The sequence below is a fragment of the Malus domestica genome, chromosome 14, assembly GCF_042453785.1.
Source record: "Malus domestica chromosome 14, GDT2T_hap1".
In the NCBI taxonomy this organism is placed as follows: Eukaryota; Viridiplantae; Streptophyta; class Magnoliopsida; order Rosales; family Rosaceae; genus Malus; species Malus domestica.
This window is the reverse complement of record NC_091674.1, coordinates 6,743,911-6,766,607: the sequence shown is the minus strand read 5'-3', so window position 1 is coordinate 6,766,607 and position 22,697 is coordinate 6,743,911. Positions and strand designations below refer to the sequence as shown.

The 22,697-nt window shown below is 36.1% G+C and overlaps 3 protein-coding genes across 4 annotated transcripts; 1 reads left to right on the top strand and 2 right to left on the bottom strand.

The window, feature by feature from the left end:
• Positions 1-3,191: 3,191 nt before the first annotated feature.
• LOC103454271 (uncharacterized) lies at positions 3,192-10,133 on the top strand. Its single transcript, XM_008393869.4, has 9 exons — positions 3,192-3,848; positions 4,712-4,852; positions 5,510-5,890; positions 6,550-6,654; positions 7,545-7,685; positions 8,477-8,680; positions 8,974-9,066; positions 9,227-9,335; positions 9,671-10,133. The coding sequence occupies exons 1-9, from the start codon at positions 3,372-3,374 to the stop codon at positions 9,712-9,714; spliced, it is 1,695 nt and encodes a 564-aa protein (XP_008392091.3). The 5' UTR covers positions 3,192-3,371; the 3' UTR covers positions 9,715-10,133.
• Positions 10,134-10,189: 56 nt separating this feature from the next.
• LOC103454270 (rhodanese-like domain-containing protein 9, chloroplastic) lies at positions 10,190-12,792 on the bottom strand. The gene is made up of 6 exons (XM_008393867.4): positions 12,545-12,792; positions 11,250-11,509; positions 10,896-11,046; positions 10,727-10,812; positions 10,526-10,630; positions 10,190-10,436 (listed from the first exon to the last, which is right to left on the bottom strand). Exons 1-6 carry the CDS (start codon positions 12,586-12,588, stop codon positions 10,366-10,368), a joined length of 717 nt encoding a protein of 238 aa, XP_008392089.1. The 5' UTR covers positions 12,589-12,792; the 3' UTR covers positions 10,190-10,365.
• A 5,222-nt stretch (positions 12,793-18,014) lies between these two features.
• On the bottom strand, positions 18,015-21,506 carry LOC103430996 (outer envelope pore protein 16-3, chloroplastic/mitochondrial-like). 2 transcript variants are annotated; one of them, XM_029092622.2, is made up of 3 exons: positions 21,241-21,506; positions 20,363-20,731; positions 18,015-18,425 (listed from the first exon to the last, which is right to left on the bottom strand). In XM_029092622.2, the coding sequence occupies exons 2-3, from the start codon at positions 20,700-20,702 to the stop codon at positions 18,277-18,279; spliced, it is 489 nt and encodes a 162-aa protein (XP_028948455.2). In that variant the 5' UTR covers positions 20,703-20,731; positions 21,241-21,506; the 3' UTR covers positions 18,015-18,276. The 2 variants fall into 2 exon arrangements, with proteins under 2 accessions (XP_028948455.2, XP_070668635.1); XM_070812534.1 differs by having other exon boundaries at positions 20,363-20,716; positions 21,241-21,379.
• Between the last annotated feature and the right edge of the window lie 1,191 nt (positions 21,507-22,697).

The following is a 22,697-nucleotide window of genomic DNA, read 5'->3' as shown; positions in this document are numbered from 1 at the left end:
ATTCTCTCAAGACCTTTATAAATGTCCAGGCTAGGTATTTATCTAGGGGAATCTCTTTACACTCTGTTTGGATGAACAAATTTAAGATCCCTAAGGAATTTTAAAATGATGGAAATTGAAATGACGAGATTTATTTTATAGAATTTGTGAATTTTCTTGTTTGATTAACCTAAAAGAATAATGGAATTGAATACGAAATTTGTTATTTTTAAACTCTTAAATCATAGAAATTGGGAAATAACACATATTTACATGGAATTTAAAATTGGGAATTGGAGGTCCCAAATTCCAAGTTTTTTTTTTCCACGTGGAAATTCGAAATTTCTATGTTTATGAAGCCAAACAAGGGAATTGGTGCATGTTAATTTATAAAATTCTAACTTTTATTGAAATTCCAAGTTTATTTCCCTCATCCAAACATAGTTTTAATTTCCAGACTTCTTTTTGATCATCTAATAGTCACAACACACATTCTCTCTACGCCTAACATAGGCTACCATATTCTCTACACTCCATTCATCTACGCGTAGACGGTAGACATGGAGAAACATCTCCAACATGCCTAAGTTAGGGATCTTTGTCAAGGATGGTTCACGATGTAGCACACATCACACCACTTCTTTCTTAGAACTACACGTGATTTGATTCTCCAACCACAAAGATATGTAGGAAGCCCGAACCATAATCAATCACACCTCTTAATGAACCCCTCCCCCCCCCCCCCCCATTCACCCCTTGGCAGAGTTAATGAGTGATTTCGATACCGTCTCTATCCACAGATGTGTGCAAATTTGGTTCCAACAACTAGTGTTTTCCCTAGAAGAAGAATCATATTCCCTTGGCCAACGACATCTGCCATGAGCAACACCATCGGCATAAGATCCAACACATGGAGCACCATTTTGCGACACAATCTTCGACTAAAATGCTTAGTTTGGAAAGACTCGCTAGCACACAAGACATGGAGTAGCAAAAGTGGACTTGGCTTATTCCAAAAGAAGCTTGCATGAATGATCAGGTTAAAAAAAGCTTACAAGTATGAACTTTAAGATGGAGTGACAACCATACTTCCAAGTCAGGTCGAAAATGCAGGTTCGGCTCTGTGCGGACCAACACCGCATCACAAATTCAACTCGCAAACCTATTGTCTGAAGTCTACAACTAGTTAAATATGCAACTCAATCCATGTTGATCAACACTCCGATTGGGGCAAGTTCTCACAAAGCTATGGGAGCAAGGTGGTCATGCCTTAAAACCCATTTTGTGCACTTAAATGATTTCTACCAGAAAGTTGAATTTCCAAATGAATATTAACGCACAACCAGTTGGGAAAGAATCATAAGGCATTGAAGATCGTTGTGTCAAGTTTTCAGACTTTTCGTCATAGTTATCCTTCAATTTTTTTCGAACGAAGATAGTAAAAAATGCATTCCCTTTAAAGCTGCACATATATGGGAAAACGAAGATTTTGAAGCCTTCTCGACTTCTTTCCAAATGGCGTTCCGTATACCCCTGGCAAGCTAAGAAATACATTTACAATGATGTTATTATTTTTCCATAATTTTCCACAAGACATATTAGTCTCAAATCTAGCATGCAAAGAAGCTGAACGATAAACCAGCCTAACCAGCATGTCGCAACAGCACTACCAAATTGAAAGATTAAAATGTACCTTCTCAGAATGCTATATGCTATCACGAATATACAAATGTTAGATTTCTATAGAATTTTGCCGAATGTGATTCGGAGCTACGTGGAAAACTTTATCGAAATTTTACCACTCGTTGAGCTTGCTGAAATTCTCTGCGGAATTCTTCAATTTCTTTCTCCGAACTCATATAAAACGGCGCACAACATGCTAGAACAACATATTATTTCAGGATACACTCAATAATGTTCCACACATGAATCAGAACAACTCCGACACCATATGGCGGTTATGGAGCCGAATTCTCCCACATAAAAAAATTCGAGCAGCATATTACTTCGACTTATCCCAAAAAACATGATCCTTGAATAACTATCCACCCTCAATGAGATTGTCATATGAATTGTTCTATATTTCTCTCTCGCAAAACTGCTTCCTCCATGTTCGAGTCCGCATTTATTTTCCTCTATGTGTAATTGCAAACTTTGTGTTGTGAATGCTGAAAACGTAAAGGACATTATAGCGTTGTTTTTACTTTTTTCTCTTATTTCTGTAACAATTGTAATTTGGGTGAATTGCCAATTTAATATCTGAATTATTACCTTAGTAAAAACTAGGTCCCTACATTATTTTTTTTCTTCAGAAAAATCAATTATTTGCCAATTACATCCCTAATATTATATTTGAAGCTACTATATTCAATTTTCCGTCAATTTAAGTCACGTTACTTGCATGTGATACACATTGGAGGGTAGATTGGTAATTTTTCATAAAGAAATAGTGTATCGAGTTAAATTTGGAGGGTCAATTAGATGTTAGATTCGCAACCTATATGTAATGTTAAGGTCTTATAGGAGAGAAAATGATGGTACTACGCTCTAAAGTGTGTCTAGTGACTTAAGTTGATGAAAAACTAGATAAAATAGCTTTGAATATAATTGTAGGGATGAAATTAGTAATTTTTAATGAATTTAGGGACTTATTTTACCAAAAAATAATTCAGAAACTTAATTTTCACTGAGATGATAATTCAAAAACTAAATCAACACTTCACCCTTGTCATTTTAATGTTTTTTCTGGTTTCATTAAGAGGGCAATTTTAGATTTAACGGAATTAGAGAGTGACATTTTTAATACATTAAAACGTTTGAAATCCTTGCAACTTTATGGTCAAAAGATTAAAGAAAATCATAGCAGTCGATAATTTAGTTGATGTCATTTAAAATGGTCATACACATGTCCGATGCATTACGGGCCACGGCCCCCTCTTTAATCCACTTCTTCTCCACTAACCTCTTGGAATTAGCCACAATTCAACGTAATGATGATAGTCAGAGGGTGATTCAGTAGTTAAGTATGAATTTCAGGATGTATTTACACGGTATATTTTGAGTTTGATTTTTAGTACTGATAAATCACACATTATTAATAAAAAAAAGATTAAAATACCTATATGAATTTTTTCAACCCGATAGAATGAAATGCCGCGACAAAACTAGCAGCTGATTTTTTTTGTTTTTGAAAAATACGTACTGATGATTGCAACCCAACTCCCAATTAACACGTCCACGCGGTTCACCTTCCGTGCACCGAATCGCACCGGATCATTCCCTCACTCTCTCCTCAACCTCTCTCTCGTTATTCATTTCTGGAAGATCTGCAACTCACAAATCTCTGTCTACACAAAAACTCTGCGTTTTGCTGCCTCCTGAGAAAAGAAGCCATGAGCGACCCAATTGAGCCCGCAACGACGTCGTCTTCGGCCAAGGACCCGGCCCTCCTGATTCACCCGCGCCGCGAGCCGTTCGAGCACGGGCTGCTGCCCATCCCCAAGCTAATCTTCACCGACCCGACCCAAACCCTGATTCCGCTGAAGCAGAAGCTGATCGAGAAGTCGCCCAGTCACCGGGTCGACTCGGCCGCGATCTCCGAGGCTCTCCAGATCTCCATTGATCAGGCGAAGCTCGTCCTCGATACCCTAGCGTCGGTTCTGCACTCGGAGTCCGACCCGCTCGTGAAAGCCAAGCCAGATGGGATTGACGAGGCCGGAGCCGATGTGCATGATCTGGTTCTGTTCCTCTACATTCAGTCGTATAAGAAGTTGCTGCCGCGGACGCACAAGGACTCGGCTGCCGTCGCCGATGTCTGGCCTTCGACGTCGGCTTTCGATGGGTATCTGTCCGCTTTGTCGCCATTGCAGGTGAGAAGCTGTCCCTTAATTGATCTTTGTTTTCTTTCTTTAGTTAATTGGTGGTGCATTGTGCAATGCGTGTGGATTAGAAATGGAGTTTGCCGCGATTAATTAATTTGGTTGCCGGTTGGTTTTGGTTAGATTTCGGTTAATTAAGTTGAAAAGGTTGGCAATTTTATTCAAGACGCTGGTTTTCTTGACATGAGATTGCTGCAATGTAGAAAATGGGATTATTCAGGTCAATTGTTTGACTTTGTGTGTGTTCGTTGGTATTGGAATACAATGTGGATTGAAATGGAATATATTTCCATTTGATCTATCCATTATTGAACTTATTGTGGTTAGTATCTGACTAATCTTACTTCTCATTGTGTTTTGGTTGGAGTTTTGATCAATTGCGTGCTTGGGGTGGGGGTTGTAACAATTCGTTGCATTGTCTGCTACATTGTTGGATTGAATTGCACTAAACGTAAAATGCTCAAGTACCTAATCTTGGCTTGTAGTGAGCGGACCACCTAGTTTTATCTTCCAGGATGTGTATGTTTAGATTCATTTGGAATGACAGTGCTACATTGTGTCCACCCCGGTTTAATTAGCTTTATGTACTCTTTGTGTTGCGAAATGGTAATCACGAGGTCGATTATAAACTTTTAGAGAAAGGGTTTTGTTGAGTTGATTACACTTGGATGAATTTTTGTAGTACATAGTACAACATTTTTCAGTATCAGAATTTGGGCAATACTATTTAACTTGCAACATTTGTGTCCTGAAACTTTTCGTTTTTTTATATTTAATTGCACGGAACTTTGATTTGAGACATTTATTTTGTTGGATTAAACTTATATCAACCTTGGAATTCCAACTCATGACAGCTTGTGCGTAGCAATAGCCGTCGGTTTATGCCATCACAGGCTGATGAAGAGGCACATCAGTTATCATATTTGAAAAAGCATTTGGCCAACCTTGTCTCTTTATTAGCAGAATCTGTGGAGGGGGAAGGAGAAGAATCTCTGGTATGTGAAATTATTAAATCTTTGTTGGTTGAGTCAATTATTCACCTTTTTGGCTACCAAAAAGTAAATTGTATTAAAGATAATAGTTGCTGGTACTTTTCTCCAATTTGATTGAAAAACACCATTCGTACTGTGAGCACCACCCAAATCCTTAATTCATGCTTTGTTTCGGTCATAAGTGCAACACCAATTATCATCACTTATGAACATTTGTATTTGTGGGAAGTGATTTCTTTATGGGATGTTTGAAGTGTGAACCATGAACCATACATTCTACATTCCAATTGCATGAAACATACTGAAGTTTGATTATTATTAATCTAAAAAGACGTAAAGTAGGACAGATTTAATGGAATGGAAATGCAGTTCAGTAAATCCAACACATGGTTAGCATGTTGCTGCGTCTTAAAGTCGCAAAAGGAAGGATAGACATTTCCTCTTCTTTTGGTGGCCATTGCAGTTGATAAAGAAGGTACTGGCAGAACAGTTAATCTGGATGACAATAAGTTGGCCACAATAACTAATGTCTCCTTGTTTTTTTATCATGGACAACCGGTGCTGATGTCTTATTTTATTTTATGTTATGGAGTTTGTAGTTGTATCTTTTTTGTTGGTATCTCCCAAGCCCACTTAATGATCTGATTTAACCCTTTATAGGTTTTGACCATGGAGAAATTTGAGCACCTTGGGTTTCTGCTTCACTTTGGTGACAAAGGATCTGAAGGAAATCAATTCAGCCAACACGCTCCTTTTTTTGCAAATTCAGATCCTGATATGCCTGCTGTTCCTGTTCCTGCAGCGCAAGTTCACGATTGGGTTCTAGAGAATATGGTCTCATCTTTGGAACATATTTCGGAAAGGATTTCTCCAAAAGAAAACGGAACACCCAGTTCCTCAGACCAAGATGTTCCTATGGCTGATGCCTGCACGAGTTCAAACAAGGGCTCATCAAGTGTCAGAGGCCCAAGTTTTATTGAGGGGATCTCCAAGTCATCACTTGTAAAGCGAACATCTGATCTTAAAGGTTCTTCTGTAAAGGTTGGTTCATGAATGATAAGACATATTTTTATGGTTTCTTGTAAGTAGTTTATAAAAATGTAAAATCTATTCTTTTTTCCTCTGATGTCTGTTCTACATTTACGGGATGTTTCATATTTTAACACTTCTAGAAGTTCAGGAGCTAGAACCAGAAAGAATGAAATGAGGAGAACCCAATTATTAATAAGACACAAGAATCAAGTCATTATGTCTTTGAGCTTCTAATAACTTATTGCATGCCACATTGGGGATTCACTCTTGGGGCTGTGGGAATGCACCTGTTGTGTTATATGTGTGATCGATTGAAGGTTTTGCTATGCTATATTTTGGTTTCCAAATTGGCTAACTGTTCCATCGATGCATTTTTCACTTTTATTTATTTATGTATTTATTTTAAGTTTGGAGTTTGCTGAGTCCTGCCATTATGCATTTAAGGAAGGGAGGTAGCTGCTCATTCAGTTTAATCCTAATCTTAATTATAAAGATCATTGAACTTAATAATGCACTTGGTTAATCAAATTTGTCAAGTTGTCAGCTTTATTGTTATCTTTTCTCAACATGTTCCTTTACATGCTTTGTGCATAAAAGCGGTGAACTAAAATAGGAGTGTTTCTTCTAAGAGGTATATTGGCTTGGTAGTAACTTGTTTGCAATTTCAGGTTTTAAATTGCCACGATTCAGTTATCTACATATTAGCACCTCTGAGATATGCCACAGTTTATGGATGCTCTGATGCTACAATTGTTCTTGGAGCTGTTGGAAAGGTAATAGGAAAGACATTTGTATTTATGCTTTGGATATTGACTGTTGCTGTGATATCTGTAATTATTCCCTAATATATAGTTGGATACTGAAAAGGTTATACCTGTGGTACTGATGTTGATAGTAGAATTGGAAATAGTTTTCTATCTCTAGTAAATTTAAACATATCAGAATGATTGACTTGTGGTCTGTAAAGATCTGTGGATTTGTTTATCCTTCATCTTTAAAAATTTGGTATCAGATAAGATGGTAGAATTTGGTTACTTGATGTATTGCGGTAATGCTACTAACTGATAACTTCAGTTCGACTTTGCAAGTAGTCATGTTGCATTTCATTCCCACTAAGCTTATGCCTGCCCAGTCACTTTCTTTTGGCACTCATTTTTACCCTTTCCTATCACAAATACAAAGTTTGCAGTTGACTTCTGAAACTCAATGAAATGATCATGCAAGTTTATAACACAAAGAAAAAGAAGGCTTTTGAATTTTTTTTGTCTGGTAGAATGTATAATGGGTTGAATCACTCTCTAACAACTACAGATAATTACTCTTGATCTTTGTTTGTGAAATGATGAGTTGACTGGTGTTCCTGTGAATTACCTATATGCTTCTTATGTGGTGGTTATGCAAAGCTTTATCAAAGTTCTTGCACAACTTGTTTTTTAAGTTACAGATTTTGCATAATGGTTTGGTTAATCAAATGTAATAACTTTTGTTACGTCTAATAAGGCCTGATGTTTTGCCCTTTAGTGAACATTTGAATTAGTCCAATGTCTGTATATTGTCATGTGAAGTGGCCAACTAATTACTGTTTTGTATGCAATGAACATCGGTAGTTGTGTCACCTGGTTAACTTGAATCTTATAGCTTAGATGTCTAATGTCTCTTACAGGCTGTTAGAATCGAACACTGTGAGCGAGTTCATGTGATTACAGCAGCAAATCGAATCTGCATTGCTAACTGCCGTGAATGCATGTTTTTCCTTGGTGTCAACCAGCGACCACTTATTGTTGGTGATAACCATAAGCTGCAGGTGAATCTTGCCCTAATTGATTGCACAATTGTGTTTCTAGCCAGTACTCATGCAGTTTAATTTTCACACTATAATCTACATTTGATTGAGTTCCCCCAATTTCTGTTTTTTCTGCAACTTATATTAATGTGGATTCGTTTTGTTACAACTAATCTTAATGTGGGTTTGCTTGTATATTGGTTTAACCTGTTTGGTTTTTTGTAAATCTCCATGACTTTTTTCGGTAATGTCATATATGCATCCAACTTTAACAATATGTTTCATTGACATGTTATTGGCCACTCTTCTGGTTCTATTGTGATTCATATCAAGAGAAGGGAACTTTCTTTCCATTCTACATTTGATAGCATGTCCCCAGATATTGTAGCTCTTGATCTGTCTAACATTCAAGCATCTAGGGTTTCCTGTACTCTTCAATTTGTTGAGTTGGAAAAAAAAAATGTGGAACTTACCAAGTTATAGTCAAGATGCCCTTGCTACACACAGGCGCACATCCTTTTAAAATGATCTTTGCTGACAGCCTTGACGCATATAGTTGCTATTTTTTATTTTTGAATAGTGGTTTGCATGCATGCTTTTGTTATGTTGAACCTTTGGCGTCAAATCGAATACAATATGACTATAAGAGTAGACAAAATTGAATTTTTTTTACTGAAATGTAGCATTGATTTCTTCGATCATAATAAGTATTATATATTGTTATGATCATAGTTTTGTGTGTTTTAGTTTTCAAGTTCTAATGAAGATTTAACATGCTCTGATCTTTGTTTTCACCTTTTGGCTTTTATCAGGTGGCACCATACAATACATTTTACAGTCAGTTGGAGGAGCACATGAAGGAAGTTGGGGTTGATGCTACTATCAACAGATGGGATGAGCCCCTGCCACTTGGAGTGGTTGACCCACATGATTCATTATCTCATCCAGCAGGTGTCTCTGAGGCTCAGGCTGAGTCTGCTGCACACTTAGACCCCGACCAGTTCACAAATTTCTTGGTATTATAATCTTTACAAGCTTTTAATTTAGATTTTATACTGTATTAAAGGGGTTTCCTTAGTTTTCTGAAATAATAGTTTTTCATTGGAAATTAAATAGAGAAAAGCCTCTGAAAAGCTCTACAAACAAAGTCTTCGGACAAAGTCACGCACATTAGGGGCATTACAATTGTATTTATGAGTATGTTTCTTCATTTGGTTGGCTTAGGTGGTTGAGATGGCAATGGTTGTACAATTACTCATTTTCTTTCTGAATTATCTAGTTACATCCTATATGTCTCTTTTATATTCAGATTCCAAACTGGTATGGAGGTGAATCGCAGGGCTCCACAAAAGACAACCCATTTCCATTACCAGATGCTTACATGGTTTCCCAGCATAGAAATGTATGCTTACTCCGGCTTAACACTAGTGTAGATTTTTATTTTTATATTTGGGTTTAGTCATTAGATATTTTCTTACTGTTTTACTAAGAATTCCTTGATGTTTGATTGAGGTGGTCAATGTTATTTATGTTTTAATTATGTTTAACCTTTTCTCCTGCAGAACAATCTTGGGGAGGTAAAGCAATTATTGAAGGAAGCACCTCTTGAAGAAAATAGAAAGCGGGAATTATCAACTGCTCTCCACGTATATTTTAAAGACTGGTTATATGGTAATGTTCATTATTACAATAGTTTCCACACGTTGACACACACGTGCTAGAACATTGTATTTCTTTGGAACATCATCAGCACTTTGCACAACAAAGTTAGTTGGCATATCCTGTATTTTGAAACTGCATTTTCAAGCGACATATACTGCTGTTTAACGTTCTGAATAGTATACTATTTTTTAATACCCTCTTTTATGTGGCTTTATTTGAACCATAATGCATAGTATTGAGTTGAAATTGTGCCAAATACATACCATTATATGTAATTTCATGAGCTTTTATTGTAGATAAGTAGGATGTTGTTTAAAAGCTGATCTAGTTAACCCATTTGACAGCTTCTGGAAACATCCGTCAGCTCTATTGCCTACAAGGAGAATGATTTTGTGCATCATAATGCCGTAGAACAAGAGCGGTGCAGAAAGAAGCTGGCTGTTTTATCCTTCAATCCTATCATGCTCATCGTGCCGTTGGCAGCTGCGGATCAACCCTAAGTACTGTGGAATGGTATGGTACCCTGCATAATTTATGCATTGATACACGGTGCACAGGATGGAATCAGAATACATTTGCTAATCTCATTGTAATATTTTTTGGGTAAAGAAAACAAAATCTTACTGTAATATTTTGTCAACCTAGGTTCACAGCCTTGTGAATTTTCCTTTTTCCTCTTTCGTGGGTCTAGAATATTGGATCTCGACTCTAACCTTCGAGTTTCTTTCCCTTTCGCGAGGTTTTGGTTTATAGCTTGTAATTCTATAGTGATATGGCTCGTCATATGAATTTTATTTATAGTTGGAACGTCATCGTGTATTGGTGTAGATTATCGTCATGATCTTACTGGTTTGGAACCTGAATAAGGCAGCAAAAACCTGTTGAATGATGAATATGTATGACAATTTATCATGATCTGAACCTTATACAGCTTGTTGCAGAGCAGCACATGCCTCAAAAATCTCTCCCTACTCAAATCTCTTGATGGGGTTGGAGGGATCTGCAAAACTTCCTCATAAATGTATGCACCGCATTCGGGCTAGCTGGCCGCGAAAATTGCGAGTATCTTCTCTGCTTGATCGGGAAAGAAGGTGATGAACAAATATGCACCTGCCATTTGATCAGAACAGAGATCAAAATATCACCTCATGGACCAACAGAACAAAAGTGCTTTTAAGGTCAAATTCATAAGGACTTACAGATTAGTACTGTTCCAAGCACAGCTGAGATCTTTCCCTGAACAGTGACTAATCCGGCTTTGCCGGCATCTTGCAACTCCGTCGAACCAGCTGAATCAAATTCTCCTGGTGTAGCAAACGGTCGCATTAGATCCAAATAATCTTTTTAACAGATCATAATCCAGAGAACGAAAAGACATTGGAGCTAGCTCGAATCCTAACCGGGTTTTACGCTTTGAAGACCTGATGTTATACACGCTATGTTCTCAAAACCTACTTGCTCCAACTTATTGGCAGCAGCAGCAGACCTTCAAATTAAAAGGAAACAAAAGGATCTTGTCAAACGGTTGCTAGGTGAAAAACATAGCAGCTAACATATGAAAAAACTTACCTCAGCCCTTCCTGACACACCAGTAACAATTTACTTTCGGGTGAGAACTTGGTTTTAACTGACTCTACAAATTCAGGGTTAGGTTTAGTAAAAGGCAATCCATAGAAGAGACCAGAAAAATTGTTGTGGAGAGTCCTCTTTATGATTGTTCCTGCCCATAATTCATCATTAACAAAATCAAATTCCATTTCGGTTATGAAAATCATAAAATGCTCAAATTTAATACAAAAGATACAAAATTTGAAGATGATCTTTAGATGATGACAAAAAGAACGAACGGTTCTGGTTATTATTATTATATAAAAATGACGCCACATTTGTGACAAATGAGTTGTCCAAGAAAGAAATGCTTACCAAAATCATTGTCTTGGTTTTCAATGAAGAGGGGCACATGATGGCAAGATTTGATATGAGCTCGTTCATACTGAGATTTGTCCCGGACATCAATGACTGTATATCCCTCAACTGCAACAAGTTCTTTTGCTTCTTCTGCACTTACAAAATTCACTTCTGCTCTGATTGAGAATTTTTGTCGATGGCGGGTTGGTTGCCCTAAGATGGTTCCTCCACCATGAGTACGGGTGCCAAGTTTCAACCAAGATGTGCAGAAATTGCTGTCAAAAAAATTTTCTTACCCCTTCATTTTTCTTTGTGTGTGTAACAATTTCACTAGATTCACTAACATATATTACCATGATACCAACTGCGTTCAAAGTGATCCAAAAGAAACAAAATGTAACAAAATAAGGAGTAAATTTTGTAATGCATATGCGATTTGAACCTAAACAAGTGCTAGGCTTCTGGTACAATTTCAAGGTGCTGCTCAAAAAGCATTTGGAAACAGGTGTTGTCAAGATTTCAGAGTCGAGCTAGCGGCCCACTACTAAATTACTAATCACCTCCCGATAGTGTTCCAACTGAACCACTACACGGTTGGGCAGCTGTTGGCCTCTGTGCAACTAGCTAGAAATGGAACCATACAATGTAAGGTGTAATTTTCCTATGTGAAGTTTCCAATGTGGGATTCTATTCTCCAACATGCGCTTTTCTGAAAAGCACTTGGAACTTGGTGATTCTCCAGAAGTCATAATCACTTTTAGCTTTTCCTACTAAGCGCCATCATAAACGTTTTTGGTTATAGGAAAGAGTAATATTATTCATACCATGTTTTAATACCACATTTCTATACTCCTTGGTGCATCTGATGTGGACAGCCACATCATTTAAAAATTTTACAAAACCGAAGGAAATGAAGGAAAAAGACGCCTCGTATATCACAATCATCATTTAATTAACTAGTTTTTCTTAATTATTAGTTTATTAAATAATAAATTAAATTTAAAAATCTGATTAATTCAAATGATGTGGCTGTTCATATCAAATGCATGAAAATTTGGTATAAAAACAAGCTAAAAACACATCTGGCTAGATGAGTAGTTGAACGTATTTCTGTATCTCATAATGCTTCAAAAGAGCAAAAGATTCTGTTAGTTGTTGAATAATCTTACTTTTCTACATTTTCTCAGCAACCAAACAAGAAAACCCGCCATCGAGAATCCGAGAGAGTATTCAGAGTAGGAAACTTTCCTAGTAAAAATGCAGTCTTTCCAACACGAAAACAAAGAAAGACAGGGAAGGGAATAAGTTACCTTGTGGAGGAGAGAGTCGTAGAGCAAGAGCCAATCCCTGCCATCGAAGGAGTTTCTGGAATCCTCAATCTTTTGAGTTTCTTCTCTCCCCAGTTACTTGTGCACTCAATCAACAGCCAATAATGGCCCAAGAAATTTGTGTGTGGCAATGGGTTTCTGCCACGTGGCAACTGGTATTGGATATTAGATATATATCCAACCTTTTGCCCTTCGTCTTTTCTCTCTTTCTTGGATAAATTTTATACAACCTGTTCTTTGAGTTTAACACCAGATTAAAAAAAAAAAAAAGTAATGTTAGGAAAATCAAAATTTTATATCGAATTTTGTAAATTAAATGATGTGTTTGTTGATAATTGAATTATTATTTAATTGTTAATTAATGTACTTACTTTTTATTGGTAATACATTATTTATTTTACAAATTTGATTTAAAATTTTGATCGTTCTAACATTATCCAACAAAAATTTGCTTAACTCCACAAAATTGTTACGTAATTTCCAAAATATCTTGTAGCCGTTTCATGTAACTGTGTTTATGACGGAATTCCTACTTAGATCATTTCGAAAGGGAGCTGCATATTTTAAATATAAAAATCTACGTAAATATGATTGTACTCTAACAAAAAATTACAGTTAATTGCATTATTTTTTGGATAAGGATTGTCTGCCCTCTAGTTGTGGCGCCCTTCCATGCCCTTCTATTTTGTGCGGTCACGGTTAAGCCACGTCAATATTTTATATTAATTTTTTAATGAGATAATAAGACAAAAAATAATAAAAATATAAAATATTGACGTGGCTTAACCGTGATCGCACAAAATAAGAGGGCATGGAAGGACACCACAACTAGGAGGGCAGACAATCATTGTCCAAAGTTTTTATGCCAAATTCTTCTTTGAGCATAAAGTTGAAATTTCTTTCGTACACCAAAGCAAGTGGTAAGAGCGTTTTTTTTCTTCAAAAAGTAATGGAGTATGAAGACTAAGCAGAACAGTCAGCAGCACGAGGAGGAAAAAGAACCAGTAGTGACATCGACGTTCAGAAACATTATTAAGTGACATCCACGTTAAAAAATAAGGATAAGGATTGTCTGCCCTCCTAGTTGTGATGCTCTTTCATGCCCTTCTATTTTGTACGGTCACGGTTAAGCCACGTCAATATTTTATATTTTTATTATTTTTTATCTTATTATTTCATTAAAAATTAATATAAAATATTAACGTGGCTTAACGTGATCGCACAAAATAGGAGGGTATGAAAGGGCACAACTAGGAGGGCAGACGATCCTTATCCAAAAAACTTTTGTTGTCATTAATATTGAGAGGGCCTGCTTTCGGTGTTTTCATTAGCTTTTCATTGACTTGTGACCTGCTCAGTCTAGCATTTTACTTGTGAAAATGGAAAAGATCAACAAGACAAAAGTTACCTTGTTATTTATTTTTATTTTTTTTAAATTTGTCGGTGATTTTTTTAAGGAAAACTAATGAAAAAGGCTTGAAAACTTTGAGTTTTAATGATAAGAACAAAATAAAGGGTAAAGGGAATAGTACCAGGATTGACTTTTTAGTGTAAAAATGTGGTTTTTCGTTAAAGTGAACAGTACCGGGTGCTTTTCGTTAAAGTTCCCATTTTTTTATGACAGTCTACTTTTTCGGAAGCCGAAAAGATTGATAGATACATTTTAACATCCTTTTGGCCATCATCGTACGATTCACCAATACTAATATTCAAATTCAAGATGTGTCGTGTGAAATACAAACCTAAAATTTACCCCAGCCATTGGTGCACCCTGTGGTAATTAAAAATAGTTACCTTGTTATTAACGCAACATATTATCTATATATTACGTTAAAATGATGATCTTATTGCTATTTGCACACTCAGATTACATGTATAAAATTTCTACAGAGAGAGAATCAAGAGAGATCAGGTCCATCAGGGGGATATCATGGGATTTTTGTCATTCATCTGTTGCTGCCTTCATCATGGTTCTCGTGTCTGCGGCGAAGGGCCAGCAGCAGCTGCAGGAGGAGGAGGAGGAGGTAGCACAGTGAGCAGCAGCCAGCCTCTGAACACTGAATCTCCGGTAGTGCCAATTGTGGTTCCGCATTTCCCCGTCAACCCTAATATCTCTCGTTTGTAAATTATTTTATTTAATAGGTCAACTTTTTGTTTTTCCTTTTTGGATCCTGTGTGTAAGGTGGTGGCTGAGTTTCTGAGGCTATAGGTGTACACCGTAAGATGGGTGAGGATCAGAAGATGAATGGAAGATTCTTTCTTTCCCTTTAAATATTGGGTATATATGTTTAATTTCACTGTCATTCCCAGGAAGAAGGCAAAAATGAGAAACGAAAACTGGTTCCTGATAGTTAGGATCTTCATTTTCAACTCACATTGTTCTAGATTCAAACCTTTCCCCTCCTTTTATTGTAGATTACTGTAAAATACCATTTCTACTAAAAAAAAAAGACAAAAATCATTTGGTTCATAGAGCAGAAGTTTAAGAATGGAAATGAAACGACTAATGTTGTTTAGCCTGTGTTAGAATGTCATATCAATGTCGTCAATTTTGTATGTCTAAATAGCATTCGAGAATATAAACAATGTTGCATTCGCACTTTTTTTCTATAGACAATGGATACGAATCCATATCTCACATTCTATAATCTGTTTATTTTGCACATAGAAATAGACACACCTGTTTAGCAAATTAAAAGGGATTTAATAAAAATCATGAGTTTATTTCCTTGACAAATATAAGAGAATCAACCCAAGGAATTGCGTCGAGATATTTGCTAAATGCTTCGAATCAGAAAGAGAACATGTTTTATTCTAGTTGCGATTTTTACTAACTCACAAGAACCGGAATCAAAACGTGTCATAAATTTTGAAAAACTCTCGTATAAAACAATATGTTTTTGCAACTTAATTACTAACAACAATCCAACAGTACGAAATAGAAAATTTATTCAAGACGTCCATCCAAAGGTCCAGAAACATAAAACTGGACATCAGCTAAGAGGAAGATTACATCTCCAGAAATACAGCCAAAGTTGTGGAGGATAGAGTTGTACAGCAAGAGCCAATCCCTGCCATCGTCGGAGTTTCTGGAACCCTCGAACTTTGAGTTTCTTCTGTCCTCCCATCACTTGTCTACTCAATCAACGGCCAATAATGGCCCAAGAAATTTGGGTGTGGCAATGGGTTTCTGCCACGTGGTAATTGTTTTTTTTTTTATAACTGCTTGTTTGTGATGCTATGCTTTGGTTTATATTTAAAGTTAAATTATCGGAGCTAAATACAAAATTTTATTTTTAAAGAACAAACTTGCTAAGTACCGAATTACAAAACATTGCAACTAGTATTGGATGTTAGATATATTCCCAACCTTTTGCTCGTCGTCTTTTCGCACTCCTTTGGATAAACTTTATACAACGTGTTCTTTGAGTTTAACACTAGATAAAAAAATTTTGCTCGACTCCACAAAATTACTGTGTTTATGACGAAGTTCCTCCTTAGAGCATTTCGCATGCGAGCTGCAAATTTAAAATGTAAAAATCATATGCTGGTCACATTTTATATTTCGTGAAGATGTAAATGTGAATTTTACTTCAACAAAACGAAAAGTTACAATTATTTGCACTATTTCTGAAAGTAGATGACATTTGGCACTGTTTTTTTTATTGTGGAATGTTGTTGTTTCCTTTTACTCCTCGATATCTCTTTTGCTTTGTCATCAAGGCATCTCCACCCGTTTTAAGCAAGAGCAAGGCAAAAGTAAGGTCGGTGAAATTATCTTTACTATTCACTCTAAACTGCAATTGTCTTTGTGCAAGTCCATCCGTTTAAGCAAAATGAAGGGTAACCGCAAGGGCAAAGGCTATTAACAAATATATATTTTTATGTTTTATGCCTTGTAATTGCGTAGTTAGTATGTTTGTATTTTAAAAGTAAAACTCCGTATTTAATTCCGATAATTTAACTTTAAATACAAATCAAAGCATAGCATCACATACAAGCATAATTAAATAAAAGACGAACGAAAAAGATGGTTGAACTTTATAAGTTTGTTAAGTGTGTGGTTTAAAAAATTTGTATTTTTAAAAAAAAAAATCCTTCAAATTAATCCAGGCCGTCGATTAACTAAATTTTGTTGTCCATAATATTAAGATGGCCCAATTTTGAGTGTTTTTATTAGCTTTTCATTTTCTAAGGATAGGATTAAAGTGGTGCATTTGTAAATGGAACCAGAAAGGGAGGGTAATATTTACTTGCGACTCACAGTCTAGCATTGATTAGTGAAAATGGAAAAGGCCAACAAAGTCAAAAGTCACCTTGTTAAAATGATGATCCTATTGCTATTTGCAACACTCAAATTGAATGTTAAAAATTTGTAGAGAGAGAGAGAGAGAGAGAGGTCAGGTCCATCAGGAGGATATCATGGGGTTTTTGTCTTTCATCTGTTGCTGCCTTCATCATCGTTCTCGTGTCTGTGTCGAAGGATCAGCAGCAGCAACAGCAGCAGGAGGTGACACGGCGAGCAGCCTGAGGCAGCCACTGAATTCTGAATCTCCGGTGGTGTCAATTCTGGTTCCACACTTCCCCGTCAATCCTAATCTGTGTCGTCTGTAAATTATTTTATTTAATCGCTCAACTTTTTGTATTTCCTGCATGCTTTTTCAATCCTGTGTTTATGGCGGTGGCTGAGTTTCTGAGGCTATACATGTACACCGCAAGATCGGTGAGGATCAGAAGGTGAATGGAAGATTTCTGAAATTGCTTGAAAATTTTGAATTTTAATGATAACGACAAAATAAAAGATAAAGTAAATAGAATCATGATTGACTTTTTAATGTAAAAATGTGATTTTTTGTTAAAGTTAATAGTACGGGAGTTTTTTTGTTTGCCCTCTAATTATTTGGTTTATACATATAATTTCATTTTCTTTCCCAGGAGGAAGGCAAAATGAGAAACGAAAACTGGTCGCTTCAAAGTCTTCCCCTCTTTTATTGTAGATTACGTTAAAATACCGCTTGTACTAAGAAAACAAACAAAAATCATTTGCTTCATAGATCAGAAGTTTGAGAATGAAAATAAAACAAGTAACGCTGTTTAGTCGCATAAAACAGATCAGATTGTTGAAGTACCATCGAATACAGGTGACCTCCACATACGATGATAGAGCAAACCTGTATTAGAATGTCACATTGTGGTCAATTTTGTGTGTTTAAATAGCATTCGAGAATGCAAATGACGTTGCATTCGCACACTTTTTCGTAAGGGATAGGAACCCACATCTCGCATTCTATAATGTGGTTCTTTTGAACATAGAAATAGACACACTTGTTCAGCAAATTAGAAGGGATTTGGTAAATGATGAGTTTATTTCCTGGACAAATATAAGATAATCAACCGAAGGCGTTAGGACGAATCACAATGAAAGGAACGAAATTTGAATGACGCGTCGAGATGTTTGCTGAATGCTTCGAATCAGAAAGAGGACATGTTTACTAACTTTCAAGAACCGGAATCAAAACCGATCTAAATTTTGAAAAACTCTCGTACAAAACAACATATTTCAACAGCACGAAATAGAAAATTTATTCAAGACGTCCATCCAAGGTCCAAAACATAAACCTGGACGTCAGCGAAAGAGAACTAAGAGTAAGATTACATCTCCAGAAATACAGCCAATTCAAGAAACAAGCGTTCCACCTTTTCATCAGTTAAGTTTATGAATCAGCAGTAGATCTGTTCTTGGTGGTGTAAGGATAGTACTCCTTGCCATTATCAATTCTCGTGGTCTGGCCCCCAGCATCGATGAGCGCAGAAGTGACCGCCAGGGCTGCTCCAGCAGAAATTGCAGTTGAAATGCTCTTTCCTGTAAAATGGACAGCAAAATAATACGTGTAATTGAGAACAAGTACCTGCTAAGCAAAGATTTCAACTTGTTCTGGAGAGTCCAAAGGGCCAATTTATTTCCCCCATGAAATAATAGGTCAACTGCAGATGCTCAATAATCAATATGAATGCAAACCAATCCGATAATGCTAGCAGCGGGCATTGAGTGGAAAAATATTCGGGAAGCACGCACACAGATACATGTCAATTATGCACTTTGTATGAGCTCAAGCTGAAAGTAAATAAGAAATGCTTATAGTGCCGTTTTCGGACACAAAGATGCTTTGTATCTCGGATCCATCTTGATGGATTGCAAATTCCTAAGTAATTACTCTACTTTTAAGTTTAGTAACAAAAAAGTGAAAAATTAATGTATGCTCTTCAAATTCAATATTGACTTTAGGGACAGGATCAGCCTCGTAAATTCATATATTAAAAAAAAAAAAAGGTCGTACCCAGTGCACAAGGCTCCCGCTTTACGCAGGGTCTGGGAGAGGTGAATGTCGGCTAGCCTTACCCCCATTTATGGAGAGGCTGCTCCCAAGTCTCGAACCCGAGACCTACCGCTCATGGGCGAAGATACTTGCCATCGCACCAAGTGCGACCTCTTCGTAAATTCATATATTAATCAACATAAATTTTGAACCTTTACTAACAATGTCTCAAACAACATTAGCCATTCAATGGGCTTTAATCTATTACCATTTGTGTAAATTAAAGAAGCTGATGACCATAAACTCAGATTTTACACATAAATGGATATTTTACTGTACAAAAAAAATTCACAAAGTGATATTTAAGGATGAAATATTGTAGGATGAGAAGAAATGTACAAATTGTATACCAACTAATTAGGTTCATGTGAAAGTGAAGTCATTTCAAAAAGGTTTCTTTCCTTAGACAACCATATAACCTTGACAACCTAATTACTAAGATAGTCTCTCTTTGTTGGAAATGAGCTCTTACATAAACATTTCATTACTAATATTCTCCATGTTCTCTTAGATTCTGCGTCCAAGTATTAAACATACAGTGACATGTTGCCATACTGCTTTTAATGTTTACAGGATTCACACAATATATCCACAAAGATAATATGTGATGCATTTCTGCAAGAAATTTATTCTTCTAAGAAATACAAACATCTTGTTTCATGCCAAACTCAAAAGAATAAAAAGAGAGTTCCTCTATTTCATATGACATGAAATAACAAATTACTATGTCGTATCTTTGTATGGTTATAACTCTCACTCTCTTGCTGAACTTTAGTTCACATAATACATCTACCATCTTTAAGAATCTACAAATTATTACTGGTCTATTAATGTTCCATACATCTACCACCATACACCAAAACTCTCTCACTCTATCTCTTGCTAAAATTACCCTATTTCATTTATTTAAAAAAAAAAAAAAAAACTATCGTAAAGGGTGACATATCTTAATGGCCAGCAGCAGATAATGTTCACTAGCAACATGGATTTCCTGGAAACAAATATCATATTCCTAACTAGTTTTAGCAGGATTCAAGAAATCTTGGATAAGTAACATAAAATCGAGCACACTCCTATCTAGTCAGCACAAGTGTCAAATTTATAAAAAATTCTAGATACCATATCATTTACCACGTCAATCTTTTAGTCGTATTGGCAAAAGTCCAAACTAAACATTTGTAAAAGTTTAAATATGAAACCTATGAAATAATTCAACGAAAGAAAACCTCAAATACTTGCTTTCTTAATGAACATAGACAAGAAATCTTCGCCCTAAAAACTAAACCCTTGTTCAGAAACTAAAATCCAATTTGGCTTGTCGAAATACCAAAATATTATAAGATCACATTACTAGAGATTACCAATCATGATAGCAGGAATTCAAAGTTCAAATAAGAAATATAGGATCACAAGAAATCCTCACCTCTGTAACCTAGAACAGTAGACCCAGCAACAAAACCACCAACAGCTCCATTGATAAAGTCTCTTTTCATCCGATAATTCTGTACAAGCTGCTCAACGCCAATGTACACTCCCCCAATTGCAGCAAATGTTACCCCGTAGTTTCCCATCATCCTCAGGGTCCTTATCAACCCAGGAAGAGCAACATTTCTCTCAACACGAGGCACATCATACCAAGTAGCAACTATGGTTCCAAAGATAGTTCCAGTAACAAATCCATTTGTTGCACCCTTAAGTGTCTTCACCAGAGGAGTATCCTCATCCTCCAAATACCTACGCTCTGCGGGGTCCAAGGAGTCCATGACTATCTACTAACCTGGCACAACAAAAACTGCAGGCAAATAACACATATATCAGCATTCACGCCCCGTTCGCTAAACAATCTTTCAGCTTATACAATGCAAGACACAAAAAGAAACTACATTGTCCTCTTCCGCTATGGGTAATCAAAATTTAAGCTTTACAGGGTTCGAATCTTACAAAGTGACCATTACTGCAAACCCAAATTTCATTTCTTGGAGAAATTTATCCACAGTAGCATACTAAGCATTCGGGGAAGAAAGTAAATAAATCCCAAATTTCAATTCTTTTAAAAACCATCGACATAGATGCAATTAAACACAAATTCCCCCCCAAAAAAATCAAATATTTGGTGATAATTATCACCAAAATTCACGTTGATTCAAGAAAAATCGAAGCCGAGTATCAAATCATCAATAAAATAACAAATTAACTAACAAGCCGAAACCCTAAATTTGTAAGGAAAAAAAAATGATCGAGGATTTGAATCCATGAAAAAGCCAACCAGAAAGCAGGAGCTCATCAGAAAATGTAAATTACCTTCGAGGGGAAAATCAGAAGTCGGCGATTTCTACTCAGTTCTCACTACGAACACAGGAACAAAGACCATCTGAGAAAACATGGGAGGAAACGGAATTTTTAGCTATTGCTTGCTCTTCCTCACACTAGATTATCATTACTTCTGCACTGACGGTTTTGCCCCTCCCTAAAATTGGCTCTTGTATTTAGTAGTTGGTAAAGGAAGAGAATCTTTATCCACTTTGTGAAGATCTTAGGAATTCTCACATTTTAACCGTTCATTGTATATTGTGCGATCAGTTTTTGTCATATACTATTTATGTTTAATTTTAAATAAAAAAAGTCAAATGATTTCTGATCGTGCATGATGAATGGCTAAGATGTAAGGATTCATAGGATTCTCACAATTTAAATCCGGATGGGATCCAAATCCGTTAGTAAACAGTCTTAACAAGTCAGGCCAAGCCGAATATCATAATGATTAAATTGAGCTTGTTGTTACTTAGTATTATGGTTGGTGGTATTTTTCTTCACTAGTAAGTGAGATGTCTTATATTCGATTCTTGTCAAAAGCAAATTTGAATCACATTATTGATAACTCATTGTGAGACTTAGTCCACTCCCTCAACCCCTTAAGAATATTCACTCTTGCACTTGAGATCATAAGTTTTATCCTCATTTTTTCGATATCACTTATATATGAGAAAATCTATCGAGTTTTGGCTTGATTTAATTTGTGCTTTTTATGAGTCAAGCTTGAACACGTTGAAAGAAAGTTGAGTTAAGTTGTATCGAGCTTAAGTTACAATCATATGAATGACCGGCTTATATAACAAGTGCAGTTTCAGCAAAATTGATGATGAATGTTAGGGTTCTAAGTCGAATTGATACAATTGGAGTATGTATTGAGCTTGATTTTCATTTGGCTTGTCAAGTAAGTTTTGGCTCATAGTTGTAACTAGTTTTGGCAAATGACTTGTATTTACCATGCTCATGTTAATTTTTTATCTAAACGGGTCGTATCGTATAAACATATTAAACTAATGGTTGGAAAATCAAAACTCAAATTCTATCCATTAAGATAATGTGTTACATGATTCGTTAGTTAACTAGTCTCTAACGGATCACTAAAAGTTGAGACAAATGCAGTATAATAAGATATTTATTTTTTTATAAATATATGAAGAGTCACATCACACATTGATAATAGATTAATCACGTTTTTTTAGAATATAAATCTCACATCAAGGAAAAAAAGGTATTGCCTGTGTTTATAAGTGGAACCATGATTTTCTAGGCCATGACATGTGACACTCAAGGTGGTTAGAATGACCAAAAAGGCATCACAGTGAGATTCGAACTACATGGGTACTCCGGATTGTACTACCACAAGTCATAGTTGTCCAACACGGCTCCATTAGCTTTAAGTCCATTACAAGTAATAGGAAAACTCTAATTGAAGTCAAATTATGATATCT

Coding starts and splice junctions, on each gene's coding strand:
- LOC103454271 (XM_008393869.4), top strand. CDS start 3,372: ATGAGCGACCCAATTGAGCCCGCAACGACGTCGTCTTCGGCCAAGGAC. Junction 4,853..5,509: donor GGGAAGGAGAAGAATCTCTG/GTATGTGAAATT, acceptor AACCCTTTATAG/GTTTTGACCATGGAGAAATT. Junction 9,336..9,670: donor TTTTAAAGACTGGTTATATG/GTAATGTTCATT, acceptor CCCATTTGACAG/CTTCTGGAAACATCCGTCAG.
- LOC103430996 (XM_029092622.2), bottom strand. CDS start 20,702: ATGGACTCCTTGGACCCCGCAGAGCGTAGGTATTTGGAGGATGAGGAT. Junction 18,426..20,362: donor TACTGTTCTAGGTTACAGAG/GTGAGGATTTCT, acceptor TCCATTTTACAG/GAAAGAGCATTTCAACTGCA.
- LOC103454270 (XM_008393867.4), bottom strand. CDS start 12,588: ATGGCAGGGATTGGCTCTTGCTCTACGACTCTCTCCTCCACAAG. Junction 10,813..10,895: donor GTGTGTCAGGAAGGGCTGAG/GTAAGTTTTTTC, acceptor TTTAATTTGAAG/GTCTGCTGCTGCTGCCAATA. Junction 10,437..10,525: donor GCTTGGAACAGTACTAATCT/GTAAGTCCTTAT, acceptor ATCAAATGGCAG/GTGCATATTTGTTCATCACC.